Source organism: Pseudochaenichthys georgianus, chromosome 16, assembly GCF_902827115.2.
Source record: "Pseudochaenichthys georgianus chromosome 16, fPseGeo1.2, whole genome shotgun sequence".
In the NCBI taxonomy this organism is placed as follows: domain Eukaryota; kingdom Metazoa; phylum Chordata; class Actinopteri; order Perciformes; family Channichthyidae; genus Pseudochaenichthys; species Pseudochaenichthys georgianus.
Window position 1 is genome coordinate 10,040,722 of NC_047518.2, and position 14,420 is coordinate 10,055,141.

Genomic DNA, 14,420 nt, shown 5'->3' on the forward strand with positions numbered 1-14,420 from the left:
ATGTGCGTGTGTGTGTGTGTGTGTGTGTGTGTGTGTGTGTGTGTGTGTGTGTGTGTGTGTGTGTGTGTGTGTGTGTGTGTGAAAATAAGGGTGCAGGGAAGACGACTGTGTGGGGTTTTGTGAGTGTGTGTGCGAGTGAAGAGAAGACAAAGCGGGAAGGGTTTTTTGAGAGGGAGAATACGGTAGCCCTGAAGTGCAAGTCAAAACGTAGGGTTACGTATGGTAACCCATGTCATATAAGCACAGCGGAGCCCTCTACTGGACTCTGGGTACTCCCCTCGTTCCTATCTATGCATGCATTCTTTCACTGAGACTCATACCCGTAGCCGGCCCCCTGGGCGGGCCTACCTGAATGCGCGCGCATCCACTGCATAAGAGGCGGCCTCGCCCGCTCACTGCTATCCCTTTACTTTCTCTTTTAGCTGAGCAGCATAGGCAGCAGTGCTCCATAAGTAGAGGGCTCCGCTGTGCTTATGTAACATGGGTTACCATACATAACCCTACGTTATATCTCTCACAGGCAGAGTGGGTATGCCTGCTGTCCCGCTCTTCTTCCAATTGATCGCAAATCCTAACTCGGTTAGATGTAGGATCAATTGAGCCGTATGACACATTGCCCGTTCCCTGGAGCTGGCCATAACTATGAGGTCGTCTAGGTAAAAGAATACTATCATGCGCCGGCTGCGCAGCGGCTGGAGTGCCACCTCCACGCACTTGCTGAACGTGCGCGGGGACAGGGAGTAGCCGAACGGCAGCCTGTTGTACTCGTAGGCCACCCCCTAGAAGGAAAAACGTAAATACTTCAGTGTTTCGGAGCAATTCCGACATGAAAGTAGGCGTCCATCAGGTCGATGGTTGTAAACCAATCGCCTGGCTGCACCAGTTCCAATAACCGTTTCACAGTCAACATCTGGAACGTTTTGCATACAATCTGGAGATTCAGACCACGGAGATCCAGAATGGGCCTGAATTCGCCTGTTTTCTTGGGCACCAGGAAATACAGAGAATAATGCCAATCTAGACCAATTTGACTAGGGGGGCCACTGGGGGGCCAGTTATTTTCTGAGGGGGGCACAATAAATGCAGGACGAAAAAGAGAACTAGACAGTATGAAGTAATTGTGCATAAGAAAACAATGCAATACAGTTATTGGTATTTGTTTCAGTACACTTATTTATTTCAGATAGATCTCATAGTTATTACTGTTAGCTTCAGCTTAAGTTATAGTGCAATGTTTGCACTAACACCATATTTATATAAAAATAAAGGCAATGAACAGTTACATCTCTACTGTACATAAGGGTGTCTGCACAATCTCACATACATACAGCAACAAAATCCTGCGGTTTTTGGCAAACCGAGTACCAGAAAATATACATTTAAAAAAAAAAAAAAAAACTTTTCATTGTTAGGGGGGTCAGAGGTCAGTGTTAGGGGGCACTGGCCCCCCCTGGCCCCCCTTCCGGTGCTCTCTGTCAGCACTCCTTTCAGACGAGACATATACCACGTGAAGACACGTTACGCTCGTGTTGTGTTCAAGGAACCTGTCCTTGGCCAGGAAAAACAGGTACTCGCTTCTTTAATTATTTTTACGGTCTAGATTTCTTCTTTTTTTAAATGAGAAGTTGTCCGTCAGTCGGACTGACGGACGGACTCCCCATCCCCAAAACGAAAATTATTTGGTTCTCCACGAATTACACAAGTCACCCAAATCAGCTTTAAAAAAGCGGGAGGTGCCGAAAAATCCCCTATTAATGTATTGATTATAGCTCCGGGTCCGTATAGGTCGGTGTCTGGGTCCGGACCGCGGTCCGCCTGTTGCCGACCCCTGCTTTAGGGAGAACACTTCTTGTTTGTGATTGGACAGAGCCAGCCGGAGAAGCACTGCTGTGATTGGTTGTTTTGCTGCCAGTCAAGAAATTACGCTCCGTGATTGGTCAGCACCCGACAGCGCCACGTATTTCCTGTGTGGTAGATACCAACTACAACAAAATGAACATATTTTACCATGATTTAATTGTAATAGAGAGCCGAAGTCCCTCCCTTTCCGGTGGAACTCCATGGGACCTTATTTCGTAAAAATTATGTATTGAGTCAATGGCGAGAGAAAAGTTATCTTTCGATCCCGTTTGAAATGTGCACATACGCACAAATTACACATATGATGTTTGTGAATTTAAAAGATAATTCAAGAAAAAGGTGTGAAGTAACACTTATTTTTGTGCGAAACCGCTCCATGAACTACATCTCTGGTCTCGCACAATACACGTCACCAACACCAGAATGAGGCGAAAAGTATTACACGAGGTGAAAATCATTACACGTCTGGGCATGTTGAGAGCTTCAAATACACAAAAGGGGAGTTAGTCGGTTCCGTAAGAGCCAGCATGCGGGACCGGCTGTACAAGGTTTCGCTGAGTGTTAAACGAGTGTAATGTGTAACATTAATGTCAGCTAGCTAACATTAGCTAACAAGGTACACTCCCGTGTTTTGTTTTAGCAACTAGTTTTCTCGTTAAGAACTGCGTGATCGCTGTGTATGCTTTGGATACCATTAGTGTTGTCAAGGACAAGGTACACAGAAAACTAGTTGCTAAAACACCTATAAACATCCTGGTCAGTAGCAGAGATTGTCTCTAAGATGTCTGTACATTCAGAGGAGAAGTCCTGGGTTTCAAATTTCATGTAAAAGTCATTCAGTTAATTTGCTTTTTGCAGGTCATCAGAGGTACAGAGAGTTTTTTTTAGCTGGAGTCATATTTGTGATTGCCTTCATAGTGTCCCAAAGTTCCTTGGAGTTCATTGGAGAAAAGTTCTGTTCAATAATTTCCTTATGTCTCCTTCTAGCTTCTTTTACGATGTATGCAGTCCTTACCTCTTTAGTTATGGTTTGTTGTTGGGGTACACAGTTATTTCTTTCTGAGGTATCACATTGTCAACTCAGAAGTGTGCTTTCATGTCAATTCGGTGAACATCTGATACATTAAATGATCGTGAGGATGATGATTAAAAATCTTTAGTTTGAGCCGGGCTGGATTTCCTGATGAAAAAACATACAAAATTATTTTGTTAAATAAAAACATGGTGATGTTTTGTAAATGATTACTTGTCTCTTATTTATCAGATACCTGTACTGTAGATCTATCAGCTGTTTTCCAGAGTTCCAGTGTGGCAGCTTTGTAATCACTGCTCCCCCTGGTGGATCCATGATCCATTGCAGCTGGTTTCATTATAATTTAATTTATTTAAGGGTGCGTATCAAGTCATGTGGGGGTTTTTCCTGTGCCGCCAGGAATTTTGGGCCCCATGAAAAGATAATCACATTGGTTACTTCAACATTATTTTCTTAATGTTCTACAATTGTTTGGGCCCCTGTCAGTCACGGGCCCTTAGAATCGTCCTAACTTTTCACCCCCTTACGGCGCCCCTAGGGGGGGGCATAGTTTATGGGCGCTGTACGCAATATAGGTGTAGTTCTGTTAAGATAAGATAATAAGATGTACTTTGTTGATCCCAAGTCGGGGAATTGTACTGCCTATGCCCAGGGCCGGCCCTGAGATTCTCTTCTTCCATTCTTTCCAACTCAGTTTAAAGGTTCCCTATTATACTGTTTTACATCAATATATTATAGGTCTCAGATATATACAAAACATGTCTCTGAAGTGATTGGCTCGAAACACCAAACAGATCATTGCAGCATTACCCATAACCCCCTCTGTTTCAGCCCTGTTTCCAAAGTGCTGATTCTCTGTCTATTAATTTAGATGAAAATAAGGAGCCCCTCCCCACGCCCCTCTGAGAGAGATTTGGTTATAAAGAACACAATGGTGCTCTAGGAGGAGATTCAGGTGATAGGGGGGGGGGGGGGGGGTTACCTTGGATGCTGATTGGCTAAGGGTTACACAAGCCAAAAAATCGTTATGACATCATAAAGTGGCCACAATCTGATCAGCTCATTTTCAGACAGGTTTTTATATAAATGGACACAGAGGGGACACATGTTTATGTATAAAAGACATAAAAAAGTGGATTTTGCATAATAGGTGACCTTTAAAATGTGTGCAGATACAGCTGAATAGTACCAAACAGGAAATACGTGGCGCTGTCGGGGGCTGACCAATCACAAAGCGTAATTTCTTGACTGGCAGCAAAACAACCAATCACAGCAGTGCTTCTCCGGTTGGCTCTGTCCAATCACAAACAAGAAGTGTTCTCCCGAAAGGAATACCCTTTCTGTAATTTCTGAAATGCTGTGGTTTTTTGTGAAATGCTGTAGCGTTTGGTGAAATGCTGTAGCGTTTTGTGAAATGTTTTAAATAAATAAAAAGTAAATGAATTGCAATGAATGACTTAGTAAATACAAGATAACAATAACAAATACATGCAAGAAAGTAAGCATGTACACAATCTGAGTACTTCTCCCGTCTCTGATAATATCAGACTCTTAACCCTAAACATAGGATAACATAGGATTTAGATGCTATCTGAAACAACGACCTGTCTGAGGATCATATGTTTCACATGATTGCTTTGTTTATGATGAACGATAGTTGGGTAGTTGTGTGTCTGTTGAATCTCTGCTTCACAGGATAATGTTGATCACCATAGAACACACAGAGGAGCTAACCTGTCTTTCTGTGTCTCAAGTATACACACGTACAATGAGGTTAAAGCCAACATGGATTTCTAAAGACACTCATTATGTCATAGTCCCTGACCCTAACCCATGTGCAGGTCTGTGTGTGCAGGAGGTGGGACCAACACACTGTGGCTCTCAGCAGCAGAGTGGACATGTGGAGCCCCCTGTTGGAACATGAAGGAAACAGTGAGTGAAGATAAAATGAACCTTAATTATTTATATAATTCAGTTTTCACTCTGGTTTTAAATTGTGTTTTTAACACCAACAAAAAGTGTAATCAGTAACTTAATCTGAGAATCAAAATATAAAAGTGAACCGGATTACTTTTCCTGATTACTAACCTGTATCATTCTGTATTGTAAAATGTTACATTGTAATCCTTCTCGTAATCCGCCACTTTTTTATTTTTTAAATGTAACAGCAATCTGATAATGCATTTTGATGTGACCATCAGAGAATGCAGTTACTTTTGTTTTTGTATCCTGATTTCTTATCCCATTTCTTGTATTTCAAACCTGAGCAATATAAGGCAAATAACCATCAATACAATGTGTAGATACTTTCAGGACATGATTTGAAAAACCCCAAGACGATTATGCTTGAAACTTTATATCCTGAACTCTCCCTCTGTCCTGTAAGGTTTGTCTTCCTCTACTTCATTGATCATGTCTTTCATTCCCTTAATTTTCTAATTTCTCTTTCTCATAGAAATAGTAGCATGACACACATTTTGAGCTAATCGTGTTAAAACCTGTTTAAACTAAGTGAAGGCCTCACTGAGCATTCTGGGAGCTGGAGGTCAGGATCATGTAGCACAAAGAACAACATTTTTTATTTATATTTTATTTCTTCTTTCATTCCACCAAATTAGTTACAATAATCTGGGCATCATTTAAAAGATGAATTCACATTTTTGTACATCAGCTGGGCAACATTCGCTGTAATAACATGCCATCACACCCCCCCCTGCTTCCTGTGGACTGTACGCCCTGTTGTGATGTCAGATTGAGTTAACATTGGGCCTCCTTGTCAAAGTTAACATGCCTTTATAAATGCGTTATCAACAGTCCTTAAACAGAGGGCTGTGAAGAAGCACTTATTCAGAGAGGCTGATTTAGAGACTCAGTATGTGTCATCCATTTGTAAATGTGTACACTGTTCTTTAAATATGTCGATAAAAGATCCCACACTTTAAATATTCACGAACCTGAGCCCTCCAACTCTCTGAACATGATTCAAGAAAAGATTAAGAATAATTTAGAGAGATCAAAGTAACCCCCCCCCAGTCTGTCCTGGTGAGAGGAACCACCCTGAGGGAGCTGAGGGCCATGATGTCAGCAGAGAGGTGGGGGGGGGGGGGGGCTGCTGATGTTCACAGATCCTGACCCGTGACATCACTCGCATAACTTAAATAAATCCTGGGAAGAGGTACTGCAGCAGGAGGACGACCCCCACCACCATGAGGCCGCAGCAGAACAGCACCAGCCAGATAGGAAAAGATCCTGGAGGTTATGGACAACGGACAATAAGGTCAGAGGTCATGAATCACGGCTGCTCATTGGATGTCGATGCAGGACTCACTTCGGTTGGGGACGGTGTGTATCTGGCAGCGGCTGTCCACGGCGACACTCAGCATGGCCGTTTCATTATTCCCTCTGATGTCTTTGCCTTTCAGCGAGTCAGGCAGGAAGGCCAGATCTGTCACCACAATGCCGTGAGACTCCTGCACGTAATACAGCTTCTACACATGCACGCACGCACACACACACACACACACACACACACACACACACACACACACACACACACACACACACACACACACACACACACACACACACACACACACACACACACACACACACACACACACACACACACACACACACACACACACACACACACACACACACACACACACACACACACACACACACACACACACACACACACACACACACACACACACACACACACACACACACACGTGTCACACAGAAGGCTTGGTTTACCTGACTCTCAGATGTGTGTATGCACTGTGTTTACCTGCAGGGAGAAAGCGATGTAGATAGCCACTGACCCTGTTACAGTTCCAAGGCCGAGAAATGTTCCGGAGTCACTGTCAAACAAACGGTTCAAGTTCAAATGTGAGCTGGAAGTTAAAGAGGATTTCATCCTAAACAAGTCTGATTAACTTTTCCAAACAAAATGACACTTTAAAGCAGTGGTTCTCAACTGGTGGGTCGCGACACACCCGTTTCGATGTGTGAGTGAAGAAAAAGAAAGGTTACAAATATAAATAATATTCTTTTTTTTTGGTTGGAAAAAAGTAAATCTTTTATTTTGAAGGCCCGATTTTCTAACGCTGTGCATGCAGTAGGCGTTGGACTGGAAGTACCGGAGACCATAAGCGGTTTGAAAACTTCTGTCACGTAGTGATCATCTTCTCAATAAAACATGTTTTTTCGAGTCTTCTGGCCAATCAGAATCAAGATTGTTGCCGGAAGTCTCCACGGAGAATAACTTTGCGGTAGAACTCTTCTTTATACATCCATGGGTACAACTTCAGATAGAAATGAACACATAATGAGAAATATGAACCCCGGTGTGATGACTGACAGGTCACAGAACAATGGGGGCTATCTACCCTAACCCACAATTTAAAGTAATTCACACAGACTATCTCCTCTTTGCTCTTCTCTCTGTGTGGAGCAGCAAGCTGTCAGAACAAAGTGAAAAACAAACAATATTAGTAATATGTCGGGTAGTAATAGATTCATTTATTTTCTTCTCAGAGTGTACCAGAATGCGTAGTTTATATGTTATATAATCTCCATCTCATCATTTAGTTCTGTGAAGGGATATATGCACTGTACTTCACTTTAAATAATAATGTATGCTGAAAAGCGTATATATTATAGCACGATTTTTTGTTGAATAGATTTGAGTCGTTGAAATTTCGGATCGCGATTTATTGGCAAAGGAAAAAGTGGGTCCCGAGGCCTGACCAGTTGAGAACCACTGCTTTAAAGTATAGTAGATTACACCATCCTTCCCATAGTGTCCAATTCAAAAGACTTCAGCTAGCATAACATCCCTCACCTTCCGACTCAGGTAAACGCTAGATCAGAAACCTAGCTGCCCTGAGGGGACTATACCGCTGGGCTTTGCTAAATTAACCCAATAAACAAATAGAGGACATATTGTGCTCATTTTCAGGGTCAATATTTGTATTTTGTGCTTTTTCTGTGATGTCACTATGTTAGGAGAGTAATCAAACGAGTCCAATGGAGGTGTTTCGGGCCGGGCGGGGGGGGGAACCCCAAAAATAATAGGGCTTCTTTAAAGAATGTCATTTTAGAGTAGATAGTAGATTTTGTTAGCATTCGCACCAGAATGCTAACCTTTTGCTAAGTGCCATAACAATCAAGTAAATGCCAAGATGACATTGAACACAGATTGTGGCAGGCGACTTATTCATCATAAGAACTATAATTCTAGTGACTGAGTCGATTCTGGACACTCTCAGCTCATAGGAACATGTTTCAATGAGTCCATAAACCCATCAGTCACCTGACTGCCAGACTGGAGATGACCTCAGAGCCGCAGGGGGCCGTCAGCATGGGCAGGAAGCTCTTTCCGTCCCACTTGGTGAGGTAGCAGGGGGGGGGTTTCCTGTCCCGTTTGTGGGGGATCTGCACGGTGTAAAGCCTCAGGGCGTCTTTTTGGTCTTCTACCTTTCCAAACCTGAAATACATTGGAACACAATCATGTATCGTCACTGTCAAACCCTTCTGATGGAATGCCCAGAACAGCTGGGACGCTCTGATTTGTTGTACCTGCATGCCATGTGTCGATAAGTCTTCTCTGCTATTTGAGGCGTGGTCTCCAGCCAGTTGAGACCCATGGCCAGCTGACTGCCGCTCCACACGCTGCAGGAGAAGTCTCGGCCCACGGTCACCAGGTGCTGCGGCACCACACAAACAATAACACCGTTATCATCGTTATGTGGGTCGGGCTCAGCTCATCGGCAGCGCCGGTCTTTATTGGATATTAAACTAATCAAAATGGTGTCACCTTGTTCCCTGGACTCATATCCAAGTCTTCAATCTCCCCCCCATGTGCTTTGAAGTCATACTTCTTCTTCAGGGATGGAAACTTCAGAAGGACAGACGGACAGAGTCAACACATCGATGCAAATGTCCAGGAGGGGGGGGGTTATATTTTAATTATAAATTGAAAATGGTTTCAAACGGGCTTTCAATATTGATCATAGAAAACAAAAGCAGGGCAAGTCTTGCTTAGATATACCAGGTCTCACACTTGGTAGCATGTAGCTAATGTGAAAATGTAAATGACAGTTGTATATATTATGATTCATAAATCATACAGTTGTTACTCAATATATATTTGTTAGAAATACTCATAATATTCAAAAGCTATAAATGGCTCCAATTCTTATTTCGTATAATTGCATTGCTTGTATTTGCCTGTTGGTGGCCTCCGCCTGTCGAGAGAAACCCAGTGGAGACACTAGTGGGGACAGAATGTGGGCAGTGTTTACCTCCCACACCCGTATGTGTCCGTCGGAGCCCCCCGTCAGCAGCAGGCTCAGGTCGGGGCTGAAGCGGACCACCTTCTGGAGGGGGTCCTTGGGGTTCAGGTCTGACTGCACCTCGGCCAGCGGAGTCACAGAGATGTGGGACGTCTCGTCCTTCGTGTCCGACTTGTCTCCAGATGCCGCCGCCTCATCCTGTCCTCTCCTGTCTCCTTTGCCCCCCCGTCGCCGGGCCGTCCCCTCGCTGTTCCCCGCTGCACCGTTTATTAAATACAACAAGTCAGGTCGACGGACACTATCAAGCATGTCTTTGTTTTTCAGGTCTTTTATACGTGTCCTCTTTGCTTTGGCGGCAAAGACAGTCTTACTTTATTCAAACAGTTTTTATCTTATCATTTTTCTTTGTACAGAAGAAAAGCAGCATGTGTCTCAATGGATACTCTGTTCATTTACAAGGCGGATGTATTTACTCACAACCTTGGCCTTGCTTTAATGTTAGCCCTGTGCTCGCCCCGCAGTGTGATCACATTGGATATGTCTCACCTTACTGAATGTCCCTTTTTGCTACTGCTGAAACCTAATCAGCCCATTTGACGTCACCTGAGATACTAGAACTGTACTCATAGTTCTGAGAGACTCCCTCTGGTGGGCACACAGGGATGTGAGCCTTTGCAGACCATTTACATGCACAGAAACCTACGTTACACACTACAGGAAATGGAAAACCAAAAAAGCATAACAGGGCCTCTTTAAAAATAAAAGCTGTACTGCAAAATGAAGATGCACACATCTGTGACTGCCATCAACAAATAGAAAAGTGACATAATGCATGATATTATGTCGCATGCTTTTTGACGTGTGTGTACGGGTTTTATTTCTGACCGCCGTCCTCACCCTGCTTGTCCTCCTCTCTCTGCGAGCTGCGTCTGAACCTCATCAGGCTGCAGCTGCCGTCCTGCCCCGCAGCGATCACTCCGTCGCCCACCGCCAGGTTCATGGTGGCACGGGTGTCCGTGTCGTGAGCGTGGAGCAGGCTGGCGCTGTACTGCTGCTCTCCAACCAGCTGCAGATCCAGGAAGTGCTGGAAGAACAATCGAGAGTTGATACTGCAAACTCTCGCAAGGTCATCCCGATTTCCAAACACACGCTCAGAATAACGTGTTACAGTGTTGACGCTTAAATGTTACTTGTGTGTTAAAAATGTACTGTATACTTATGCAAGTTACAGGACATGCATAAAATACATATTTTGTTACGTCTACAAGAAACACGTTTTGTGAGTAATGTCAGCTTCATTTGATAGTTGGAAGGAGTACATAGAACTAGTGTTATTCTTATACTACTATTTTATTATTTACCTGGTTATTAGTTTACAGTCACCGTGGGAACTGGTCAGTGCGGCTTGTACCCGCCACAATGTGGTTGAAGAAATGGTCAAAACCTTTACTTAAGTTAAAGTAGTAATACTACAGTGTAGAAATACTTTGTTACAAGTACAAATCCAGCATTCAAAATGGTACGTACGCACAAAGTATTTAGAATCCAAATGTACTAAAAGTATTCCTTATGCAGAATATCTCTGGATTAATTTGATCATTTTGCAGCTGGGAAAGGAGGACTAAAGCTACTTGGTTACTCTCCAACACACGTTGAGTGTGTGACTGCTTACTGGAAACCTGGTAATATACAGTCAAACTAAGAAAATAGTTATACTGATATAGAGAGCAATTATTTATCCATGTGTATTAATTGTATCTTTTTGTCATTTGTAATTATTGATAGAAAGCTGTTCACTCTCACCGAGTTGAGCTTTGCTGCAGAAAGCCGTCATTAGGAGTTGTTTTATTTGACGGTGAATTGAGAGTGACTGAGACCTGGCCCAAGGTCAATATTTGAAATGACATCTCAACTGTTGATGTTGTCAGCAGTCAGTCAACCGCCCAAAGCCTAAACACACCCGACTGTGCAGAGTCACCAGAGGAGTTTAAAAAGGGCCGGTATGAACTGGGCAAAGACATAGTCCAGAGAAGAGGAAAAAGCCCCTCACACTAATCAATACAATTTAAGAAAAACATGTGCAAATATGCAAATGAAGAGACCAGCTTCAGCAATGTGGCTGCTTATGCAAAAGCCCAACTCCATAATGTGTAAAGGTCCATTTCCCTGTGTCTGTCTAAGTGCATGTATCGGGCATTGCAGTGCATCGAGCTCTCAGGGACACTTTATTATTCTTATACAGTTGAACCACCTAAACTTGACCCTCAGTACTTACCATAGCATTCTTAATGCCCGTCTTGGAAGCCCCGCCTCCTCCTGCTGTGATCACCAGCCCTGTCCTGGGGTCCACTTTAATGGTGTATAAGGGAAAGGGGGCTCTGTACAGATCTGGCACCCTCCTCCTACCCATCGTCGCTGTGCACGTCACTCACACGTCTTCATAAAACTGCTGCATTCAAGCACACCTGCAGGAAGACAGAGTGTTAGTTAATCATGTGTCCTCCATCGACTGGGGCGGAGAGTGCTTCAGCTCTGGGACGGCGAGCTTCAGGTTTATGACGGAGGCCTACAGTGGGGTTTACAACACTATCTTAGAACTGCTCCATACACGTTTCAAGTCATTATGAATCCATAACATATTAGCTAGAGGAAACAAGGTGGTGGTTCCTGAACGCAGGAATCAATGAAGCCGAGTGCGTGTTAAATCAACATGAAGGCTAAATGCAATAGATCCAAGCAAGCCATGTGCAAAACGCACGAGGTGTGTCTTTTGGAATTTCAAAAAATGTGAATAATTCTTCAATCGACAACAAATGAATTTGCTGTTTTAAAAAACTACTTTGAAAACTATTTTAAACAAGTAAAGATTCTGGGTCTTGCTTTGCCAGTTAGGAGTTCTGCTGCAGTTTTTTTTAAATAATTGTAATACTACTGATATCTCTTGGTTTAAGCCTGTCTGTAGAAAGTCATGAGAATTCAAGACATCATGTGGGGCTCGGGGCATAGTGGTAACTGGCAACTGAATATGTTTTGCCGTTTGATGTCTATGTCTGGACCGCTGCGTAAAGAGGAGGGTTTCTGCCCCGTTACTTCTCCGCTGTTTTCTTGTCCCAGCCCGACTGTATACAGTTAAATCGACCGGACTTCTTTCTGCAGATGTGAGCGTCCTTAACAACGGTCAATAAGTCCTTGCTGCACATTATCCCTTACATGTTTCCATCTTAAGCTTTGTTAGTTTCGTAACGGACGTAATGTAACAGTTGTAACGGTTGTAGCTGTTCTCAGACGCGGAGGGATACTGACTTGTTGTGAAAAGTACTACAATTCTACCCGTGGTATACGCTCATCATATCACGGCTAAGAACCAATCAGATGGTTACATCCATAACATTCTGCTACTTAGTAATTATTTATCTATTTCCTAATATATCATTCAAATAGCTTGCATATAGACTCTTATTTCACTTTTTTTTTTAAATGATTCCTTTCTTTTTGCAGTAACTTTGAATATTTAATATTTACTTGCACTATATTTGTCTGTTTTTCTGTAATATTGTGTTGCACTGTTGGAGAAGCCTGTGACTTAAGAATGCCATCGACATAACTACTCTGTAGCTATGGTTGTATGACTAATCAAGAACCTTGAGATTGCTTGATTTGACTTGTCTGTTTTATAATTAGTTACAGCCCTAGTCTAGTGTAAAATAATGCTATGAGAGTTGAACCCGAGTAGTAAGACTTGGAGTTTGTGGGGATCAAAATGAATCAGATGGGTGATCCCCAATATTGATATCACAATATGTGGTTTATCAATGGAGGAGTACAAGTCAGCTGTTTAGTTGAGGGTGGTCCCACTGATGTGTTATGAAAAGTCACACTGGAACAGCTGATATTCTGCATTCGGAAACTTGATCCATACTGGAGTTTTTTAGGCTGATTTATATTAAGAGTTCATACTTCTATAATAATTCATAATCAGATTAAATGCTTTGAATAAACTCATAACCAAGATAAATATCAGATAAATAGTGACTGTTGTGTTGCACTGCATTAGCTTCTGCTTGACCTGATCAACTGGGAGAATAATCCTATGACATTCTGTGACCATTAATGTTAATCAGGGAGTAAACAACAATAAATGCCCTTGCAAGAGAATGTAAGATATATTAAGGAATAAGGCTACGTGATTTTAAATGACACGTCTTATTTTGATTTTTTGTATCTCTTTGCTTTATGTTGAGCAGCTTTCCTCATCGAGCTATGATGCATATGAGCTAATTGTAGTGTTCAGCAGATAACATAACAAACACTGTCAACACCATAGGGTAAATACGAATGTAACACTATAAATATAAAAGCATTTGTTTTCCACAATAACGTAAAAAAGCGTAATGACACCCGTTAAATGTGTCAAATACGATATAAATACCGTGTAGCTGTACAGTAAGCTACTGGCTGCTATTAGCTCCTGCCGGTGGTTGATAAAGAGTCCCCTACCTGTGCAATAGGCTCGGTTCGTCTTCCTTTGTTATCAGACAGCTAACTTAGCACCCAACTGTTGGATTTCATATTGGTCTGTCAATGTTAAAGGCTTGTGAAGAAGGGGAACATCAAGAGGTTCTGGCTACATGCTACCTCCACTCAACAGCCACTTCCTGACCTACACGTCAGCAGCATGCAGTGCGTTCTGACGTCACCACAACATTGCAAAAGTTGTAATCTTCTTCTGTGGTGTTAACGGCAGCTGGGATCTTTTATGATGCGTTGCTGCCATCTTCTGGAAGTAATCCATCACTGCAGCAGCCTCTCCATTTAGATCAGGGGTGTCCAAAACATTTTCACTGAGGGCCGCATACAGAAAAATATACTAAGGGCCACTCAGGTCAGGTATTATTTCGCCTCATAATAAGTCAAGTTAAAAGTTAGAAAAATCAATCAAATGTAGGTAAATAATTCTTGATAATTCAATATGCTTAAAAAATCAGCCTACATCCAGCCAGTGGCGGCGCCAGGGTATGGCTGCGGTAGGCTACTCCCATATCAAGAAATGGCATAGCCCCACCTTAGTCCCACCATGAAAAATGATGTTAAAGTGAGCAAATTAAATTAAATAATAAGCAAAATGCTAAATGTTGAGAAAACGGCTTGCGAAAATATACGGGTCGTGTCCACAACACAGAAACTGATCCTGCAACAAGTGCACTTTTCTGATGGTCGAGACCATT

At 42.7% G+C, this 14,420-nt stretch overlaps 1 protein-coding gene across 1 annotated transcript; it reads right to left on the bottom strand.

Annotated features, from left to right (window-relative positions):
• Window positions 1–5,463: 5,463 nt before the first annotated feature.
• Window positions 5,464–13,885, bottom strand: preb (prolactin regulatory element binding). Its single transcript, XM_034102627.2, has 10 exons — window positions 13,693–13,885; window positions 11,471–11,660; window positions 10,093–10,279; window positions 9,205–9,452; window positions 8,718–8,798; window positions 8,480–8,607; window positions 8,214–8,387; window positions 6,687–6,759; window positions 6,222–6,381; window positions 5,464–6,142 (listed from the first exon to the last, which is right to left on the bottom strand). Exons 2-10 carry the CDS (start codon window positions 11,603–11,605, stop codon window positions 6,048–6,050), a joined length of 1,281 nt encoding a protein of 426 aa, XP_033958518.1. The 5' UTR covers window positions 11,606–11,660; window positions 13,693–13,885; the 3' UTR covers window positions 5,464–6,047.
• Window positions 13,886–14,420: the final 535 nt, after the last annotated feature.

Coding starts and splice junctions, on each gene's coding strand:
- preb (XM_034102627.2), bottom strand. CDS start 11,605: ATGGGTAGGAGGAGGGTGCCAGATCTGTACAGAGCCCCCTTTCCCTTA. Junction 9,453..10,092: donor GAGAGAGGAGGACAAGCAGG/GTGAGGACGGCG, acceptor TAAACGGTGCAG/CGGGGAACAGCGAGGGGACG. Junction 6,382..6,686: donor ACATCGCTTTCTCCCTGCAG/GTAAACACAGTG, acceptor GTGCATGTGTAG/AAGCTGTATTACGTGCAGGA.